At 38.7% G+C, this 23,305-nt stretch overlaps 1 protein-coding gene across 2 annotated transcripts in view; it reads right to left on the bottom strand.

Annotated features, from left to right (window-relative positions):
* LOC145990057 (uncharacterized) overlaps nucleotides 1–23,305 on the bottom strand; it is a 130,958-nt gene that overhangs the window by 22,889 nt on the left and 84,764 nt on the right. The window contains exons 15-19 of one of the 2 annotated variants that reach the window (XM_083125707.1): nucleotides 17,725–19,092; nucleotides 14,908–15,075; nucleotides 12,119–12,166; nucleotides 5,123–5,315; nucleotides 3,086–3,250 (exon numbers count right to left, since the gene is read on the bottom strand). In XM_083125707.1, coding sequence (XP_082981833.1) covers nucleotides 3,086–3,250; nucleotides 5,123–5,315; nucleotides 12,119–12,166; nucleotides 14,908–15,075; nucleotides 17,725–19,092 — 1,942 coding nt within the window. The remainder of the gene's footprint in view (nucleotides 1–3,085; nucleotides 3,251–5,122; nucleotides 5,316–12,118; nucleotides 12,167–14,907; nucleotides 15,076–17,724; nucleotides 19,093–23,305) is intronic. The other variant, XM_083125708.1, reaches the window with a different exon arrangement.

A 23,305-nucleotide genomic window follows, 5' to 3' on the forward strand; every position in this document is an offset into this window, starting at 1 on the left:
CTTGTGGCAGATTGAAAGAAGTTCTGCATGTAGTATTTCCAAGAAATGCTGGCAGGGCTAAGTGAAAGTTGCTCCTAAACTTCTCGCAAGCATGTTACTACCTGGTAAAAGCTACGTGGAAATAAAATAAATCATTCATTTTCAATTCCTGGTTGCAAACTCGTGGGGTAAGAAAGGGTGGACGTTTCAAAAAGCAGCATTACAATCATTGCTGGGCTATTTCTGGGCCAGATGATTGTGGAGTGCTTGAAAAAGTTTGGATTAAAGTCGCTGTGGACTTGGTTTCGTAATATCTTCGTTCACGCAGGGAGGAAGGTTGTGGATTCAACGATTTCTTCTTGCATTCTTCCCTTCTGCCAGGGAGTCTTTTATGTGACAGTATCAGTTGATACTGCAATGACATGTTTTTATTGCAAATGACAGAGAATAAGACAGAGCAGGGTATAGAGAGAGCCAGCCAGATGAGCTTTATTTTAATAACTGTCGCTTTTCTCATTCTCCTAGCAACCCAAACAACAAGAATGAATTGTGTTTACATGAAACTGAAGAAGAGAGACAATCCACCGATTTTTTGGCGTAACTGTAACACTTTAAAAAGTCTTGCAACATTTCAAAAGCTTCTTTCTTCGCATCTTCTGTATCTGGAGAAAAGTTCACATACAAAAAACTTAATTTGGGAGTTATTTCATGTAATTAAAGAAATATAATGTGATTAGTTAGTATGACTACATATAACAAGTCTTTGTTATTTTAAACTGGAATCAAACCAGTATTGTTATCGGCATCAGTGCGAATCAGTGAGAGCATCAGTATCTCTTCATTAAAAAACAATGATTTAACAGTGTTACAGCATTATGCATAACTCTATTGGCTTCCCACCATTAAGCCATGTGGATGCTGCTGTGGCCTGAAGGCAACAGAGTTATTGCTTTTACTTGATAGAATCATAGTCTTACCTTCTAAGCAGAGTTACCATTATGTGCCATGTCTTCTATTATTGTTATTACAGGACATACATATTTACTAAGAGCAAAATTTAAGTATATAAGATATACAAAATAGACATATTTGGAGACAGTAATTTAACACACAGCATACTAATAGTTGTGATATATATACATAGGGCATTCGGAAAATAATCTTTGCGCATTCAGCCTGTGCAACTGTTGTTGCAGCCAGTCATTCATTTGATGAGTTCAGTGTGGTGTAGGTAGTTACCTGGTGCGGTTGGTGCTGCCAACCTGTTCATGTGGTAAAGTGTAACAAGCTGCAACAATGAACATGCCCATTGCAAATCTCTACTGGACTGGTAGGTGTGTGGCATGATTCGTTTTTTGCAGGAGGAAACTGTTAGACCCAGCAATGCAACTTTGGACTTTTACCTTTTTTCCGAAGATGAAGGAGCACTTTGCTGGTGATGAGGGCCTACAGGATGCAGTCATGGACTGGCTGAATCACTAGCCGACCACACACTACAAGGAGGGAATAGATAAACTGGAGTCGAGGTACAACAAGTATCTCAATGTCCAAGACTACTATGTGGAGAAGTAGGAGAAAGAATGTGGCAAAACATGCATATTCTGCAATAATATCAATAAATATCTATGTATGGTGAAACATTCTTAACTTTCTGAATGACCCTTGTATTTTAGGGGTGAGCAAATACAGGGGGCAGCAGAAATATTGAGACGATTTAAATTTGCAATATCTATACTACACTTCAGAATAACAATGAAAACACTTATATCACTGGAAAGTACATTCAAAAGCATTTCATGTATTGCTTATGTCTTGAAAATAATTTAACTTACGTGGACAACATTCTCCCTCAAACAAACATCTACACGTCAGCATACAGCAGTCATAGCCTTGTGTAGCATCTCCAGCAGAATTTGCTGTGTAGCATTTGATTGATTGATTTACTTTATTTTACTTTGCTTTTCGTGCCACTTTTGGCTAATTTGTGAAGATGGGGATGAGTGATGACATGATGAATGGACACTCACAAACATCCAGCCGGGATTCGAACCTGGGACTCCTGGCATCGTAGCGCAATGTGCTAACCACTCTGCAACAGGGCCACTGTGTGAATTTTGTGTGGGTGAAAATGTAAGCCCAAATGTCAAATCCACCGCACACTTCTGTCAGACATGCCTAGCGACTGCATGCCGATGAACTGAATGCTTGTGAATATGCAACAAAGCATCCATGGTTCTCCCCACAACTTCTGGAGTTTGCATGGTTCATGGACGTCCTAGGTTCTTCTTGCTTGTGGCTGATGCAGTCCTTCTGAATTGTCTGTCGTGTCGGCACTTTTCCATTTCTCCCAATGTTGAACTGGCACCAGAATGTACGTTGTGTTATAAAGGCGGAATCGTTAATCTTAAAGAAACATTCCTGATGCTCACTCCACCAACGCTCCACGGCTACTGAAGACTATGCATTGCTGCACACAATGACACGTGAATTTGCACACCATCTGTTGGGAGATTCTGGTGGCATGATTTTTAAATCATCTCAATATTTCTGCCCAGGTCCATAGCCAGGATTTTATTTCAGGGGGGGGGCTCATCCCTTATCAGCACAGGCATCGCCAGAAATATTTGTTGAAGGGCAGGATATTGATAAAACTTGGTTATTAGAAATAATAATGACAATAATTATTACCGCGGTTATAATTGTCATTTTACAATAATAACTATTATAAGTTATTAAAAATATAACAATTTTAATCCAAATTTATTGTTATTATTATTATTATTACAAGTGGAGACACTTTGCTACTCGATCCACCATATGAGTGAATATCCAACGCTGTTGTCCATTATTTGTCTTGCATTTTGTACAGTTAGTGTACTGAAATTCATAGTTATTGTATTTTGTTACTAACTTTTACACATTACCTTAAAAAAAAAGGTTTTAAAAGTTAGGGCCTCATTTTACTCATAAAGTTGATATTGTGTGACCTCTCACAAAGAAAAGTACGTATACGTTTTGAGAGCTGTGGATTCATTTATTTTTTGGATTAAATGGTAGAGTATAAAACATAACCTGGTTCCTGTATTGTACGTGCTGCGTGGCTTACCTTGCAAACAGGGGGATTTCCAATCCCTTGCACTCGTTCTTGTTCCTTACCAGTGGAGGGAGCTGTTGGTCGTCTCCCACAAGGCAAAGCTGCTGAGCCCCTAGAATCAGGGGAATCACGCACGCTGGCTCGAGAGCTTGTGCTGCTTCATCTATCAACACACATCTGAAAATATCAGAATTCACTGAAACACAATCAACTCTTTAAAAGTTTATTTTAGAAGCACAAGGAGAATATTCCGACGTAAATGTGGATTTTTTCAGGTGTAAAATTTCAACTCTCTAAGCTTTTATCTTAAATGTTTGAAATATTCTTGGGATCTAATCGACAAAGTTAAAAGGAAAAAGTATCTTCAAGTGATGTACATATTCATGCCAGTTATTGATTCTTTGTTTCTACAGTATGCCTGAGAAGTTTTTGTGCAACACTTACATGTATTTATTCTACGGTGACCATGTTGAAAATTGACCAGTATTTGATTTTCTTTCCTGCAGTTGGTATCCCTGCTCTAAAGATCACATGGAATCTGTATGCTAGTTGTTGCACCATGACTGATGTCAGAGGACTTAGAGTGAGACCGCCTTTATGGAAGTGACACTCTGTTGCCGCGTTTACCTGTGAAGGAACTCGCGGTCAAACAGCCAATTACGCCCACATCTTGGGCAAGAGCAGACAGCGTTAAAATTCCCCCTCCCCAAAGCAGCCATTAGGGATACAGGATTTTGTCAAAATAACCGTTCTGCGCTGTCATTGCACACAGGTCCGTAGCTTGATGCTATTCTAGTTACAGTGCCGAGGAATGGCTAGTGTCGCATGTGTGGGATGCATGAACAACAATAACAACAATACGTGGGGAAAATGATGTACTGTGAAGTAGTTTGCAAGTATGTTAAAAGTAAATAAACAGATACATAAGTTATAATAAATATGTCATACATAGACCAGCATATTTGTAGTGAATAAAAGATCAGGATTTCAGTACAAAAACTGGGCACATTTCAGGTTCAAAAACAGTATATAAAATGGCATTTCGGTGTTAAAATGGTGAATATAACTCTAAATTTGATTTAACAACTACACTTATTACACAAAATAAACTTCTCCCTTCTAATAGCACTTTTATGTACTTATCACGAGTATTATGTTTTTTCCTGTGTAAAGTAATCTATTTTTGCTTCTGAAATATTTAGAGCAGAATTAAGAAATTTTCAGTGATCTGCACAACTCGTGTTGCATCGGCTAAGCCCTAAATTTCGTGTTAAAGAGTTTATTTTACAATTTATTTTACAATATTTCGTCACAAAATATGGTAAGAAAATAAAATGCATGCCTCTAGTCTCTCATATACTGCATTGGCCCGAATATAAGCCACACATTTTATCCAAATTTCAATTGTGAAAAATTAGGATGCGTCTTATATTAGTGACCTTAAAAAAATTATGACATTTCGTCAAATCATATGCTGTTAAAAATGTGCTGATTTTTCATTTTGAAATAACAATAATGCAACAATAGCATTGTAGAAACTAACCCCATAATGTTATCCAACAATAGCATTGTTGTTGTAACTGGGCACTGTATAAACTGTCGGCATTCAAATTAAATATGTACCTACCTAATTATATTTCTCTGAATCTGCCGGTAAATGGTTACCGGTATTTTCTTTTCTTCCCTCGGCTTATATTCAGGTATCATCTTTTTTTTTTCATTTCGCTCCTTCAAATTTTAGGGTGCTGCTTATATTCGGGCCAATACGGTATATCTAGGGGTAATAGGCACTATGTAATAGGACTTCAAAGACTTCTCAGAACCTCTGTATTTAGCTTATTTTACGTGTTTGTTTAATCATGATGAAGACAGATGAATAATGAACTGATGAAATTGATGATGGGACAAACAAAATGATACATCCATGACTCGATCAGGATTTGAACCTGGCACACCTGACTTCATAATGCATTACGCTAAAAGAAAATCATCTGTACTTATCCACATATTAACCCTGTAATAGGCAGAAATAGTAGAGGAAGTACATACCTGAAGTTCAATTTCTTTAGCACCATCTCCCCACTCCCACAGAGGGTGCTGAACACGACTCTGCTGTTCTTTACGAGTTTCAGAGACTCAGACAGCGATATGCCCTTGTCTGGTTCTCTGTCAAGGCGTTTCTTGCACTTCCGCATGTACCGCTCCTCCAATGTCACGTGACGAATGTCTTCCTGCGTTTTCTCTGGAAATTGAAGAGCAACTTACCCACTGTACACCAGACTCCCCCTTATGTATACAGGGTGTATCAAAAGTAATATCGCAAACTGACAGGTGAAAGTATACGATAATAGAAGCAAAAAAGTATCAGTAAATATGGGTCTGCAAACGAGCCATATTCGAGATAATTGCGAATGTGTGATTACAAGATGCCACTGACTTCATTGTTTGTAAACGTCGTCCTAGTTGGTAAAATGTACTCTTCGTTGCTGTAAGGTTCAATTTTCACTACGCAGTACAGCACAACTGACGTGACTCCCACAGTACGATTAGACTGTGTACTGATTGTATCCATCCTGTTTGATTACAACGCCACCTCTCGGAAATGTTCTGTTTGGTAAACAGGAGCAAACCTCGGAACGCGCAAGGAGTAAAGTGCTAGGTGTTTACAAAATGCAATCAGTGACGGCTTCTAACCACACATTATTAGCATTTTACCAACTAGGATGACGTTTACAAACAATGAAGTCAGTGGCGGCTTGTAACCACACATTCGCAATTATCTCAAAAATGGCTCACTTGCAGACCCATGTTTACTGAGACTTTTTGCTTCTATTATCGTGTACTTTCAACTGTGTCAGTTTGCGCTATTACTTATGATACACCTGTATATATATTGTTCACTGAGAATGCAAATTTTCTAAACCAAATTTTCAGGGGTTGCCATTAAAGTTTGCCACAGAATATTGCAGCCAAAGCCGAAAATGCCCTTAAAATATCAATATGATATTGTATATAGAAAGCAAATGAAGCATGAAGTTAACAATTGCATCCTACATGGGCCGAGAGGAAAGTCTTAATTTGTTTACAATGTGGAGATAAACATTTGCATTATCAGTGAATGCTATATTGTGGGTAAAACGATATGATATTTTTACTGGTACAAGTAACATACAGGGATAACATTTACCATGATCAGTTAACTGATACTGGACTGATCTGATATAGTAAAGAGTTCATGATGAGCCTGAATGGTTTATTCACTTCCTTAATTAAGGCATGACTTCTGTGGGTTTTGACTGTAAAAAAATATTTAAAATTTATTTTACAAAGCAGTGTACATGAATGAAGCATTTACATTAAAAAAAATCATGCACAAAATGATAGAATACTGCATTCAATAATACCGGGTGTTTCATAAATATTTATTGCAAGTACAGTATTGAATTTAATTAAAGAAACCAGTCCAGAATGAACGAGGAACTCAAAACAGTTTTTTTTAATACTTACTAATGTTCAATATATGCACCATGGGTGACATGTCATGCATCAACACGATAGTCTACTTCTTGCAACACTTGCATCAACATGGGCTTGCCAATAGTGTCTATCGCTGTGATGATACACTTAGGGCACTGGTGAGATGAATATCCTGTCTTTGATGAAACCCCACAAAAAGAAGTCACAGGGTGTAAGTTCCCGTGATCTTGAGGACCAAAACATTGCGCAAAAACTGTGAGTGATGTTGGCAATTTGAGTGTTACCTAGCAGCAGGGATGTGAACTCTCAGCTTAACGAAACATACACGCACAAAATGTTTGTGTTCCTATTGTGTTGATGCATGCCATGTCACCCATGGTGCATACATTGAACATTAGTACGTGTTAAAAAAAACTGAGTTCCTCGTTCATTCTGGACTGGTTTCTTTAATGTTTCAATACTTTACTTGCAATAAATATTTCTAACCCCTCAATTATTTATGAAACACTTGGTATAATGCATGAGAGGTATTTTACATCATTGCACCTCAAATTAAATCATTAAAAATATACCTGGAATTATTTCCAGTGTGGATGATCTCAGGTAGGAAGTTTTCCTGGAGGAAAAAGAGCTCTGGGGCTCACCAGACTCGTGAATGTTTGCCATATGGTGGTGATCATATCACCTCCACCATGGCCAAGATGGAGAATGAGTGGAGCCATACTTCCACAATTGCTATATACCTTCATGACACTTTATATTTTCTTTTACCCAGATACATACAATTTGCAAAACATCCTCTATATTCAATTTTGTGCACATAGGTAATATTCTTACACAAAATATAAATGCTTTTGAATACTTTTTTTTAAAAGTGATACTACATATTTCAGCCAATGATTCAGGAATGGTGATCTGGGTGAATTCAGTGTGCAAAGATTAGAAAACTGCAATCTTAATCCATAAACACCTGGAGAGAAGCAAGTTTACATGAATTTTCTACCACACTGTTTTCTCTTGCACCATACTTTATTTATGTTTGCTTCCTCTCTTACCTTTCTTCTTGTTCCTTTTACATGGGATCATAATGCATTTTCCCTTCATGGAAGTAGTTATTATTGTATGATCAGGCCAACATATCATTCTCACAATATGTACATTTAGATGTACACAGCTTTCAGGAACATTCAGAAGTTATACATTCACAAACACATGCTTTCACTGCATAACATCAACTATACATTGGGTATTTCTGACTATACAAAAATAAATCTATCTACCAATGAACTTGCAACAAACTTGAAGTGTCAGGCAAGTTTTGCCAGATAAAAGCATATTTAGTGCACACTTAAATTGAACGTGCTATCTGGGTTCCCTACTCAATTTAACAGCAAAATCAAATTTATGCTTAACTTTTATAGGATGAATAGCATGTTTCTCCAGAGGAAACAAAATCAGAAACTCATCTTCGGTTAGCAGTAAAAAAAAAAGGTAAAGTATTCCCCTGTGCATAGCACCATGCCATGAAGGCGTATAGGGGGTGTATAGCAGTACTGTGTTCAAATCTTGCTGCTTCTTAAAATGATTAAACGGAAATCACCCAGCATCCACTGAAAGCACGAACCACAGTGGTGTTTCGGTAAGGTGTCTGACTGCCACGCAGGAGACCTGGAGTGGGTGATCTAAGGTTGGAAGTTTTCTGGCCTTGCCCCAGCATAAAGTGGTTCTGGGGGCTCACCCAGCCTCAAATCAATGGGTACCTGGGGGCAACCCTGGAGGGTAAATGTGGCCAGAGCATGGTGCTGCTCACATCACCTCCACAATGGGAGGGTTCCCATCCCCCATCTCCTAAATGTGCCTCCATGGCATGGTGATATATGCACAGGGAACTTTACCTCTATCTAATGGATGCTGAACATGGTGCTGATCACATCACCTCCTGTATGGCAGGGATCAAGAGTGTGTTTGTACCTAAGTCCAAACCAGCCATGTATCTTCATGGCACAGTGCAATGCACAGGGATAGCTTTTCCCAGTTATTTGTCAAAGAATGATGAATTCTCTCTGCTTAATGACCAGGTTGGTTCTGGATAGGTTTCTGCACTTTCAAGAGCTAACATCACTTCAATCTTCACAGGTGAGAGGGATTGATATCCCAAAACAGTCCTTTCATGCCATATATTGTTATTCCGTGGATCACTTGAATTACATGTCCCCCAAAGTAGATTTTTGGATACATGCCTGACAACAATGCATAAATTGTAGGATTAGTTGATACAAATGTGTCAGTATAGGTTGGTTGGTTTGACACCAGTGGTATTGCTGTTGGAAATTATCAGTTAAAATTTAATAACAGATACTGGCAGAAACTTTTCCAGAAATCTTGAAAGGATCTAAAAAATAAAATTCCACGTGACAATTTCGCGGAATCTAAATATTACGCAACAACATTGTGGGGAGAAATTGATTTTGTGATGAAATGATTGTCCCAAGTGAAATTATGAATATTTAGAAGAAAACTTCTGCTACATTGACATGATATATTTGTAATGGAAAATATTTTTTATTAGAATTTATTAATATTCTAAACTATCTTGAAGTGAGTATCATTGGAATTGATAAGACTATCAGCATTGGTATCAGTATGGTTGACATTTGGGAAAAAATACAATAAAAGTTCATAGATTTAAAAAAGCTAAAAAGGGAACAATCGTCAGTTAATGGGTGGCCTTTAACTACTACCTTGTTATTATTTACATGTAAGATTAAGGAAAAAAAGAATGGTCGCTTTCATAGATATGCAAAATTACACATGGAAGGAAAAAAATTGCAGACTCATTTTCTAACTTTCACTACAAACTATCAAGTATGTCTACAGGCTACTAAATATGGGTGCAGACATGCATTCATGATGCACAGCTAATCATTAACTCAAAATTGTGCAAAAACGTTCAACACTATGATGCAGACTAGATGCTACTCTAGTCAACTACCGTCTAAATGATCCAAATCAGCCCATGCACGCAAGTATATTGGAAATAGTAACACTAATTTTGTAACAACTTTCAGGTTTCTGGTTTGATAACTCCTTCTTACCAAATGGTTTAAAAATCTGATTTCATATTCTTGTACTCTACATTTTACCTTCCTCATTCTAATAAAATAATGTTATAAAATTTTCCCAGTTTTTCCTCCATTACAAGATATATAGCCACAGACACCTGGAAAACATATAATTGAGATTCGAACGACACAACCGCAAGCTGGAAGAAGTTTTGTAACACATGTAAGAACACAAAATGTGGATCAAATGTGTTGGAGTAAAACATTTAATGAACGAGAGTCTTATCGTTACTTTCTATATATGGAACACTAATTTTACATTCCAGGATGTTAAATTTTCTTATCTTCAAACACTTTTTTCAATTACAATGATTGATCACTGAATTATGAAAATTTATGTAGTATTGCATGGCCCCTTTTCAAATTTCTTTTCCTTCCCTTAGACATTTATGTTCTTCTTAAAGGTTCGCATAACCACTTCTTGTAGATGCAAAATAATCTAACACAGTTATTTTTAATGTTTTTTATTTTATCTGTAATGTTTCGTCCTGGCTTCCCAGAATATTTTCAAGCTTACGCTGGATACACACACACACAACACCAAACCTCACAGGGCTATTCACTCTACACATCTGTAGATTGATATTTGTAATGGAAAATATACTTCTGTAGTGCAGTGTAACCAGGACAAAACATCACAGATAAAATAAAAACCACTAAAAATAACCGTGTTAGATCATTTTGCATCTTCCCCAGAACATGAATTCCATGCTATGTCTGTTAGACCTGGTATGCAGTAGAGTTCTGCATGGGACCACTTTCGCTCATTAGTGTCTCCCACCCTCGAGCGTATGTAATGGAATATTTTAATGTAACAATAATCGTAGACACATATATGTAAAATATATCCACCTTGGCGGTTTCAGGCCACAATCATCTATTTCATTTTTACTTATCGCTGTGTACTGGTAGGATAGACAAAATGTATTTTACAGGGTGTCTACCAAAATAACAAATTGAAAATTCTTGACTTTCTCATGACGTTTTCTTGACCTCTCTTTCCTTTTGACTTTTTTCCTTTTTTCTTAACTCAGAAATAGGTGGAAATTAAGAAAATAGATTTTTTTATTTAATGAAAAACTCTTACTACAGGATCCGTTAAAATGAAAACTGAAGCTGTACTTTGACAAGAGATTTAGACTTGCTTTAATTTTATTAATGCATGTAAAAATTGATGCTTCAAACTTCATTCTGGATGGGGAATGGCCACATTATTTTATTTAGTATTTCTACACAACCTACATGCAAGAATGAAATTCTTAAGAAACAAAGCACACAAATCATAACCACAACTCAATGCAATCTTAGATTTCCAAATATTAAATTTAACAAATCTCAGTACAGGTATATAACAATGTAAATTCACTATACTGTAAAAAAAATATGCAAAAATTCTTGACCACAAGCATCATTTCTTGACCTACCTGTTGATTTCTTGACTGGCAGTCACCCTGTTTTAACATGGAGATGAAGACTTATGTTTACTTAAGTTTCAATTTCACTGGCTCTTTCACCTCACAATCCATATTTGAGGTCCCACTACCACAGACAAATTACAGTTATATGTGGACTACCGGGCTTCGAGCATATACTGCTCATTTAGCCTGTTCGAGTGTTATTTCCTTGAGCGAAGAAGCTCTCAATTCTGTACACGCTCTAGCATCGTCCATGTAAACTATTTGGCATTCGAGTGAAATCCTCTCACTGCAGCACTTTAGTATGCAGTATTCAGCCATGCTTTCTCTGTGGTGTCCAATAGTACACGCATGGAGGATCGTGGCGGATCGAGTACGATACTTCACACAGATGCTGTACAAGATTAATGTCTTGCGAGTTTGTATGTCAGTTCAAAATGTCAAAAAACATTACTTATCTTTGTTGAACCTTTCCAGTACTGCACAGACTCTATGACATTGTAAAAGAAAATATTTAAAAAAAAGCACTTGAGTTGGAGTATCAACTACTTTTTAAAATGTGCCTCTTTTCCTAATATACGAGGATCATTTTTCTTGTAGTGGCAACATTGTTGGTATACACTTGTCATTGACATTTCAATCAGGTAGTATGCTGGTACTCATTAACAATAAAAAGTTGAACATCTGCAGGATTTTTTTTTTGGTGGCGTGTGTAAAAGAGGCATATTTCTTTGCTTCAAATTTTACTTCAACTATCTATTCCGTTAGCTAATGATAACACTAGATGTTAAATACGTTGTGTGCAGTGGAATTTCTCTGTTACTTGCGAATACTACTGCATGTAAATGGATGAGTAACTGCTATGAAAAGCAACATGATACCTACTGTACCATTTCTTTTTTTTTTAACAATATCCAGAAACCTGCTATGACCACCGTCACCATGAGAATATAAATTGTCAACTTGCTCCACCTACTGTACATGCAACACCTGAAAATGTAAACTCATGTATTCTTACACTACTGGCATACTGTGTAGTTGCAGGTCACTCTGCATGCTCCTCTTCATCTGGTATGTTCCTAGTACATAAAATATGACATTAAAATACAAGTGCAAAAAGAGGATTAAATAAATAAATTAATTGATTAAGTACAATTGAGTCTCGTTTATCTGACCTTCGCTTATCCGACATACCACCGGAAAAAAAATCATCAATTGGCAACATGAACTGCAAGTTGAGAGCGTGAGCATAGTCTATTTTTAGTTTCTCCCGACTCTAGCACTTGGCATGCCCGCCTACACTATGACTCATGTGTCTGTCGTTCGCTACTCAGTGCACTGCAGTTTATTATTGTATGCGGATCAATTTATCGTCTGTTACATTCATATGTGTCTGTGTGTTAATTTGACAAATGTTGTTGTGTTGTTTAAAAGTTGAAAATTTACGCAAGTACAGAATGGCGACGAAAAGAAAGAAAATTGTGGTATCGATGAAACAAGAACTTGATGCAATCAAGAGACTGGACAAGGTAGAGACAATGCAGAAGGTTGATTGATTGTGTTCATTTTACTTCGTGTTTTGTGCTTCTTGGCTAAATTGCGAAGATGGGGATGAGTGATGAAATGATGAAATTGATGAATGGACATTCACAAACAACCAAGCCCGAGCAACATTCGAACCCGGGACCCTTGGCGTCGCAGCGTGATGTGCTGACCACTCAGCCACAGGGTCCGGCACAGTGCAGAAGGTAGCTGACAACTTTGGCCTTGGATGCGTAACAGTAGGAGACTGGAAAAGAAAACGAATAGGAAAATGTAACTGTAAGTTCAGTTTTCCAGTTTTTTTTTCTGTATTTTTCAAAACATGATTACTGTATTAGGTTCGTAATGTGTAAAATTATAACACGTTTGACGTTTAATAGGCTTTTTCTTAACACCTCCCTACGATCTGACATTTTTGCTTATCCGACGTTCTGCCGGCCCGTTTATGTCGGATAAGTGAGACTCTACTGTACTTGCACGATTTGATATTGGGATCACTTCACATGTGGCACTGAACGATACCACTCTATGGTATGTTTGTGACTCGTTTGCAGACTGCTTGTGGCATGTTTGATGTGCGTAACCTACGTTCTTTAGTAGAATATGTTACTTGGTATTGGAAAGTGGCTCCATGGAATAGGCATTTGTAGATAATTTCATGGTCCACAAATGGTATGCAAACTCTAAAGTACAAAAGGGCCATTGTCTAGTGTGAAGGTGTTAGGTGGGAGAACAGCCACAGGCTGAACCTCGCCCATTAATAAAGACAATTTGAATTTCAACTAGGGATGGACAATATCGGAAATTTCATATCGCAATATATCGTCACAGACGATATGGTACGATATTTTTTCCGTATCATGATATTGGCAATATATCATCTCCATGATATATATTGCCAAACATCATGATGATATATTGCTGACATGATATATATCACCAAATATCATTATGATATATCACCAACATGATATATCTTGCCAAACATTGTGATGAAATATCGCTGACACAATATATATTTCCAAACATCATGACGATATATTGCCGACATGATATATATCACCAAAATATCATGAGGATATATCTCAACACTAGATATATCATCTAGTTGATATCACCTGGATTGTATTTTTTCAATATCACAGTATATCTCTAGACAATATATTGCCCAACACTACAAGCAACATATCCTATCCTATTTCATCGGTCATGCCACAAACAATCTCGGGCCTCCCAGCTGGCGCAGTGGTAGAGTCGTCGCCTTGTAATCAAGAGGTCCCGGGTTCAATACCCGGTGGAGGCACATAGTGGTTCAGATCCCAGTTTAAACTGTAGGTCCAGTCCTGATTAGCCTTACTGTGCATAAAGTGGATTTTAAAAATACATCCTCTTCTCTTCATCTTTTCTGTATTCTCCCCGATTTACTTCACAAGAAACATTTCATGACAAGAAATCAGACGAATCATCTCAAAACTTTCTCTATATTACAATCATCCAAAAAATAATTACAATAACAACAACTGTTACAAATTATCAATGATAGTAATAATTCACTATTGTTATTATTTAGTTCCTAGCACAATTTAACAGCATTCAGCATAATTTCACAGATTAAACAGTTTTTCTTATCTGAAGGTTGGTAACGCAAGGCAGGAGCCATCTGGCTTTGATCCGTTCCCTTTAAGGTCTTGGCGAAAACCCCAATTGTGTCGGTGCGTGTGCAAAACTCGCTTCTGCTATAGGTGTTGTCGCAGAAAACTACCCTGACAAAGAATGGTGTATGTGCAAGAACGCTAAACAAGTAGAGCAACTGCTGTGAGAAAAACAGTTGAGGTTATTGCTCTCATTTAAAGTGTTTCCTATAAATCAATTACATAAAGGAATCTTCATCTTGCATATATTTGTAAATTTCTCTAATTTTCTTCATTTTTTTTTAGAAGGGACTAGATTAGCCATTTTCAGGTTTTCATCTTGAGTCTAAAGAAACTGACTTGATGGACATACTGGAAAATATATAACCATTGTAACTCATGGTTCCACAGAACTTTAGCAATTACAAAATTACATGGAACCATTCATATTAGTTAGAATACAGGATCATGTCGCAAGATGAAGAAAAGTTGAATGATTATTCATTTTAACAATGACGGGTAACTCTAATTCCAGATTGTACCAAAAGGAATGGGCATTTAATCCTTTACATGCTCTGAATGGAATAATCAAACATGTTGCAAGATTACACACAACCAATGGTGACAAATATAAAAAAACAGGTTACCTGTCACTCCTACTCGGACAATCTGTTGCTCATCTATTCCCACATCAAGGCACTTGCGAATTATATTGTTTACTCCCTCGTTTGTTTCTGTAGCTACTAGAATTTGACTCTTCTGATTCATCAGCCATTGGAGTATTATTATTGCAGAGGTAAAGGTCTTCCCTGTTCCTGTTGAAGTAGAAGAACAGTGATTGCAATCCTGCATGTCATTAGCTGGGGGAAAGAGGGGAATATCTTTCTGTCAGACTTAACACATATATCCAAACAAAGTAGTGAACTGTATTTGCTGGTAAGGAGGCAACAGTGTTGTCAGCAGGCACTTTTTAAAGTTTGTACTGAAGTGTTATGTGGTATTGGTGTGCTTTGAACCTGATGCTTGAAGTGCAGTTACTTTTTCAGTGTGAGTTGTAAATCGAGAGCAAAATGGATATACGGCGGATTCCTCGATTTTAAATTTTCTCGCATTTTAAGTTTTTTTAGCTTGGTCGCCTGGAAAACATAAAATCAAGGTTCCACTATATGTGTAATAAAAATGCAACATCCTCATGGTAACAAAACCTCCTTCTAATGAAGAGAAGCACAGATTTGAAGGCATATAATATTTACATGGGGATAAACATTCAAGTAAATGTCGAAGAGTACTAAAACTGTAGGCTCAAACCATGATTAATCAGTTATCACTAGGAAAAGGATTTTAAGGCGGAAAAGAGGAAAAAAGGTTCTGAAAATGTTTTCAAAAAGGTGCTGGTAAAATGCTTTTATTCAATGCTCTCTTTTTCGGCACGTTCTGTATATAATGTGCGTGGACTGCATAGAGAACTGTGGTTCTGCCGAATAGGTTTGAAGTTTGTGTTTTCTCTCGCGCGTTTTGCTACGTTATCTTGGAAACTGTTGGGGCTGCAATGATTATATTACAACATTTTATAGCTCTCGTTCTGATCTACAAAATGAGACTATGATTTTATGTACCTGCTCAAGAAGAGTGAAAATCATTTATTTTCTGCCCAATTTGTAACAAAACATGAATGACAAGGGTGTTGAAGCATTAAACAGGGGATAGGAAGGGAATAAATATGCTAATCTCATAAAAAGGTGCAACAAAGTGTCTTCATTTTACTTAATTTTGTGTCCTAAAATAAATATCTCAAACGATCGGTATGAAAACAGCTATATTTTTGGAAAGGTGTTGCACCTTGAAATCCATTTCCTAGTTATCACACTCACCAACTCATTTCAGCAAAGTTCAACTAGCGAATTGGAAAAATCCACATGTTTTTGGCATACCTACTGAATGGACATCAACCATTTCTTATACCACAATTTCTTTTAATAGATGTTTTCTCTTAAATGAATACTTGTTTTGCACTCCCCTCTCTTGAAATCTAAACAAATCTGTGGATACAATTTGTCTCCCCAGTAATTTAAAGTTAGCAATTTTAAATTAATTTTAAATCTTTCTCATTTATTATTACACAAAGATCTTAGTTGTGGAGTTTATGTGGAGGCAACAGGTTGACTTGGTGGAGTACGGTAAAGTTACCCCTGCACATAGCACCGTGCCATAAAGGCCGTTATGGCACATTAGGGGATGCAGGAGTAGGGCCCCATACATTCTTGATCTCAGCCATTTTGGAGGTGATGTGATCAGCACAATGCTCCAGCTGAACCACAATTTTCACAATATAAATAATAATACTAATGCGAGTTTAACCACACAAATGTGTGTTGCATGGATGAATAAATGCAGAAGAGAAAATGTTTTTTTTTTTTTCAAGGACTCACGGGTGTGGCAGTTAGTCAGTACTGCATGGTGACAACATGTCTGTGGACTATGAAAGAGTATGAGGAGCAAGTACCCAAAGGCACTTCGAATAATTGGCACCACTGTTTCCAGACAGTAATTTTCTTGAAATCTTCATACACAGATTAACAAAATTGGTCAAAGCAATACACGTTTGCTCCGACTTTATAGTGATTTGGATTTTCTACTAATGCATTTGAGACATTTAAAGAACTAACACAATTTGCGTAGCCAGGCATAGGTTCACTGGGCCCAAATTTTGCCAAACTACACTTCTCTACAGTTGGAAATTTTGGAAAATAAAAGTAACATTTGGATGCTGAATACCAAAATGACATTATTCTTTGTCTACTGGCTCATGTTTTAATTTTATGCAGGGACCTTCAATTGAAACCACATGCAAATGTTGTATCTATGTCCTGTATGTAAGAATCTTATTTTTCACAATTGCTATACAACAAAAAATGTTAATCATTCCTTGCAATTGCACAAGTTGCAAAATAATGAAAATGTAGTAGTTTCTGTGAGTTTTACAGTGCTTCTTGTAAATTGGGCATATACTCTGTAAAGAACATTACGGAAATTGTAATTTTCTCTTATGTGTGGGTTTATTTCCAACTGTTTCTCTTTTAATTAAAAGTTGGGCCACATCTGAAAAAAAACTCTGGCTATGCTGCTGTGCAATGTATACTATTAAGAAGAAGAATTCAAACTGGCGTGTCTGATTACCATGCGAGAGACCCAGGTTCGTCCCAGCAGGGGGTATTTATTCCACCTGTTCAAGCTGCTCTGGCACCCACCCAGCATCATATAAAGTGGGTACCTGGAGGAAACTCTGCGGGTAAAGGTGGCCAGGGGCATGGTGCTGATCACATCACCCTCACCTTCGGTCGTGATCAAGAAAGTGTGGAGCCCCAACTCCACACCCACCGTACAGCTTCACGACATGGTGCAAAGCACAGGGGAGCACTTTACTCTTAATTGCTGATGAAAATCAATAAATACAAAATGATTACCTGGTGGTCCTTGAATGACTGTAATTTTTTGGTCCCGAGCTGCTGCCACTGCTTTCCTCTGGCTTTGGTTTAACTTTTCTAAATTTGTCTTGAAAAGTTCTTCTGCTTGTTCCTTGTATTTCCACTGCCCTGCTACAGATGGAGTTTCAAGCAACTGCTGAGCGCATTCTTTATCAGCAGCATGCTCAGACTGTGACGAACAAGTTTCAACTGGCTTCTCATCGTTGTCATTCGCAGGAACAAAATTAGGAACAAGGAGGAACAACACCGAGTCCTTCCACTTTGGAGAATTTCCTGTTGTTGCCGATATCAAAGCCTGCCTCATTCTCCTATATGTTACAAGGTTTGTGAAGATGTCCACCCTCCACACTACATCCTCGTTGAACTGATGAATGAATCTGTCGGTGCAGAGTATGTCGTGCTCGGTATTGCCAGACTCTGGCCAAGTAACTTTCACGTACACAAGAAGTCCTTCTAAACGTTGCACTTCTACGTACACGCGAGGTAGTAAATTTCTATTGCGATCAAGATACATAGCATCTTCATCATCATCCTCGGAAGGCATCCAGTTTACCAATTTTGCTTCCTCGAGCGTCGGAAAATCCTCTTCTCCTTTAGTCTCCAGCATCTTCTGGACCTTCTCATCTTCGTTCTTCACAGGGAATTCTTTTACTAGAGGAGTTAACACGAGCCCGTCAGTCCCTCTAGGGGTATCTGGTGACCCTAAGAGATTTACAGGAACATCTCCATTTTTATTGCTGAAAAGAACATGTCCCCGCATTGCTTCCTCGTCACCAGTCCTGATCAGATTCTGCAGGAAGATCTTCTTGTCTTCCAACAACTCCATTGTAACCAGGGCAAGCCAGTAACAAAAGTAAGACTTGCTATCGGGACAAAATTTAGTTTCATCCAAAGGAATGCCGCCTTCTTTTATTAGGTGCAGCACCTCCATCAACAGCTCTAAATTTCTGCCTTCGTAAATCATTACATCGAGCATGGAGCACATCTCTTCGACCGTGAACAACTCAACTTCATCCTCCTGCTCGAGTTTCTTCCACAACCTTTTGATGCACGTGGTGACCTTTCCTTGACTTTGTAGCAGTGCTTCGGTGAGATCCAGGTAATGTTTACGCGAGCCGAAAAATATGCCATGTTTGTGAGTCAAGGCTTCTATCTTCACCGCAACATCAGCTTGGATTTGTCTGCAACGGCCCATGAGAGAAAACAACGGTTCGAGATCTTCCACGGACAGCTGCTTCTGTTCTCGGTTTGCTTTCTCCATGATGTCATCGGATAACTTCTCCATGTGCTTCACAGCTATCAACTCAAGTTGACTCATCTCCTTTTCCACATAGCTGATCTTCTTTTCTACAAAGAATTTTACACCAATTGTGAATATTCTCATATTTGCACACAAATGCACATTGCTTGATACAACATGCTTGAGTGCACCCCCCCCCCCTTAACAAAAATAATTTTATTGCACAAGTTTGGTTAAAATGAGAATTATATAGATAGCATCAAAAACAAAATGTACATACTAATAGCTGATATTATGTAGATCAGGTGAACAATGATTCATAAACAAATTAAAGGACAATATTTACTCTAGGGAGGTTAAGTTCCTTGTTTTCTCCAGGGAATCAAGCCCCTATGGAAAGTGAAAATTTGAAATCCCCTTACCATCAAACATAGTTAGAAGAAAATAACTTAAATTTTACATACAAATTCATCTTCAGTGAAGACTTGTGATCCTGACAATAAACCAAGTAAAAATAAAACTTTAAAAATGTGAACTGTTATGAGCCAACAATCATATGAGTATCACTTAATTACCTACAACAGCTGATACCATCCCATATTTCATATATACGAGGGTCATTCAGAAAGTAACTTCCGATTGGGTATAAAAGAAACACCAGGACATTGTGAGAGTTCATTATATACAACTGAAAGAGACAACTCTAAGCTACTTTTCTACATAAGCTCCATTTCTGTTGAGACACTTATCATATTGACGAACAATGTTTACAATACCCATGTCAAAGAAATCTGCCACATGTGCATTCAGCCATGCAGTAACACTGTCCTTGAGCTCACAGCAGACAATGTTGTTGTTGTTTCCGTTTGAGTTCTGGCATTGTTCTCATGCATGGTAACGCTCACCTGCATACTGCTGCTCGAACCAAGGACCTTCAGTGGGAATTGTTTGACCACCCTCCTTACAGCCCAGAATTAGCCCCTCTTTCCTAGGGGCACAGTGCTTCAACAATGACCAGGAGCTCAAGGACAGTGTTACTGCATGGCCGAATGCACAGGTGGCAGATTTCTTTGACATGGGTATTGTAAACCTTGTTCGTTGATATGTTAAGTGTCTCAACAGAAACGGTGCTAATGTAGAAAAATAGCTTAGAATTGTCTCTTTCAGTTGTATATAATAAAAACTCTCACAATGTCCTGGTGTTTCTTTTATACCCAAACGGAAGTTACTTTCCAAATGATCCTCGTATTACATGCAGGGCTCGAAACAGGACAGGAGCAGAGTGGAACGACATTCCGATTCATGAATATCTAGAACTTTCCCGATCCATTTTTTCAGACATGGCAATGGACTGTTCCAGTTCGTTTACATTTTTAGATATTTCACAACATTTTCCTTTTTGATGTGAAATAAATTGTTAATAGTCTTTAAAAATATATATTGTAATAACCTGGGTGCAATAGCCCATTGAGTGCCCAGGCCTACCTGCCTCACTCCCACCTGATCCTAGTCACTCACCCGAGGTGGGAGATCATACAACCAGTTACTGGGTGACATGCTTTGGGCTCTGGTATGGGATGCATGCAGGTTAGGGTGGAGTGAAAATGGGCTAAAAAATTATTTTTTTGAATTTCAATTAGCTAGATATGTCAAAAGGTGCCAATAGATCAATAGAACACTGTGAAAAAATTTCAAGACTTTTGAACAATATTTTGATCGCCCTTCGCAACCTTTTATTTTGCAATACTAAGCGACATTACAACAATATATCGATATAGTCAGTCAATAGTGACTATTAGTCAGTTTAGTCACCTTAAAACTCAGTTAATGCAATCAAATGCCACAGACAGTTACAAGGTGAAATGAGAGAAGTCACGTTTCGACTCGAACGTCGGCATTAGCTGTCGAGAAGCGATGCGTTCACGGATGAAGCCATCATGTGATTTCTGTCCAGAAACAGCTTTCGCCACCTCGGTCACAATCTTCACATGTCTTTCCACAGCCTGTGTGTGGTTGGGGAATTTTTAGAAGGTGAGAGTTGGAGTCACCACCGTCGTGATGAGATCCCTGAGCTCAGTGTCCGTCATTGCCTTGATTACGGGAGGGTCCGAGATAGGGCAGATGGCCCAGTCGATCACGTCGAAGTATTCCACAACGTCAAAGTTGAGTTTTGCGGGAACCTTAAACCTCCGTATTTGTCCACTGGGGTCTGCTGCAGCTCTGGCCTTCATCACTCGTCGCCGGACCAGCTCACGTATGTGTGGCCGATGGTCCGTCATCATGGCCAGGAGCAGATTCTCCGGGTGAGTGAAGTATGCATTGCGATGAATGACGGGTTCAACGATCTTCTTGTGCTTAGGGATCAGGTATCATCACTTGACGAGCATCTGGTGAAGGTGCCTAGCTCCATCTTTGCATCACCAGTGGGCTTTTACGGCGAACCACGTTAAAGCATATACACGAATGATGAACGTCACCAGCTTCTTCAGATTCTGTGACGGTTACATGTCGCTTACATATAATCGGAGGATTCGATTGGCTGTCGTTATCCATCGTGAGTGATTCAGGCAACCTGGGTTTCGCATTGCCAGATTGACGCTACATTCCCCTTTGCCGATGCTATTGCACGTTTTTAGTAGATAGCGCTGATCTGTGCTCAACTACTTCGGGTCAACATTGGACAGTTGCTCGGTCGCTAGCACTGGTGCAAATGAGGAGACAGGCTGTTCGCTACACGTCACTATCCGCTTTTTGATATCTCCACAGAATCCGTGCGGACCTGTAGTCGTGCCATCGAGTGCCTGGAATAGATGGCGAAGGGGCAGCTCATTGGCATGGAGCAGACATACCAGCCACTGCAGATGACGCTCCAAGGTTTCTCCCAGTCGGAGGATAACGCCCGCTGTGTGTCTTGTGTTCACATTTGTGCCGTGACACTCTACAATTTTAATGTTCTCTGTCTGCGCATTCCTCTCTTTGAAACTAGCTACTATTGACTCAGCTATATCTTTGCTGGAGCCTGATGGCGGAGTCGTGTGGCTGAAGTACGAAGATCCAGGCTCTGTGATGATGCTTATGTTTTCTTCCGTGAAGATTTTTCTGTGTTACTTGTTGTCGTCGCCGAGACCTTGTGTCAAAGTTTGATCCTTGTGGCCATCAAAGAATACTGCATTATGCCAGTGTGAGTGTGGTGAAACTGGTCATCATTCTGCTGGAGTTCCTTACGAGTTTTGCTGCGTTCTCGGCGGATCTTGCTTTGATCGATTACTTTAGATCGGTCGATTGGCGACACGAGACCAAGATCATGAAGAACTAATGTTTCTAATACAGCAGCCTATCCATCCGAGACTCGGATCCGATCGTAAGCTTTAGCGAGTGAAGGTATTTTCTTACATTGGCGATTCTGCTTTGGCTTAGTCTTGACTGATTCTGTATCTGGAATGTACTCATCGCCAGTGGCACTGACCGACAGGGTACATGTCATCTTCGGCACTGTCGGCATAATCGGCTTGACTTTTACTCTCAACGGTCCTCTGCTTCTTTAATCGTTCGAGATTGGCTTCCTCTCTTTCAGCTTTCTTCTTCAATTTTGACATCTCCTCTTGATCTAAACTGCCGATTATCATGTTTTTCGGTCCTCTCTGGTCTTCAAGGAAATGACGTTCCTTTGCCGGAACTTTGAATTCTTTCGCGCATTTGCAGTTGGAAACCATGTCGAAGCACTTGCATTTGCTGAGATCAAACAGACTGTTACCTCTGTCGCGAAAGTCCGAGAGTCTCCGTTGGTAGTTGGGTTGATCCTTTTTCCCTTCGTAGACTTTTAGGATCGTGTTGTATTGTCGTCGAACCATCTGAGTTTTTCAATCGCTTGCGCGTGAGTTACTGTTGGAAGTGAGGTCCTTTCCCAGATCTCGACTTCATAGCACAGTTTGCGAGACATGTCAAAAAATGATGGGTATTTTCCATTGTCCGTCCTCAGGTCTGGTCGCAATTGAATATATTTCTTCATGAGTATTGGTCGGTAGGTTTCGTGGAGCGTGAAATATCTCTTGTAACTGCCATCTCTCTGAAAATGGAAGTTCTGGGGATGGGGATATTTTGATGATAACATGATGTCCCCAGGATGTCTTTGGGATATCCTGGGGATAACGTGTGTTGTATAGGTAAGCACATTTTCCATAGCCTAGCTTCCAAAAATAAAAAAATAAAAATTTTCACTCCACCCTACTATACAACACACGTTATCCCCAGGATGTCCGTGGGATATCCTGGGGACATAATGTTATCCTCACGATATCCCCATACATTGTATAGGTAAGC

This window comes from Lepisma saccharinum, chromosome 7 (assembly GCF_977018435.1).
Source record: "Lepisma saccharinum chromosome 7, izLepSacc3.1, whole genome shotgun sequence".
Lineage (NCBI taxonomy): Eukaryota > Metazoa > Arthropoda > Insecta > Zygentoma > Lepismatidae > Lepisma > Lepisma saccharinum.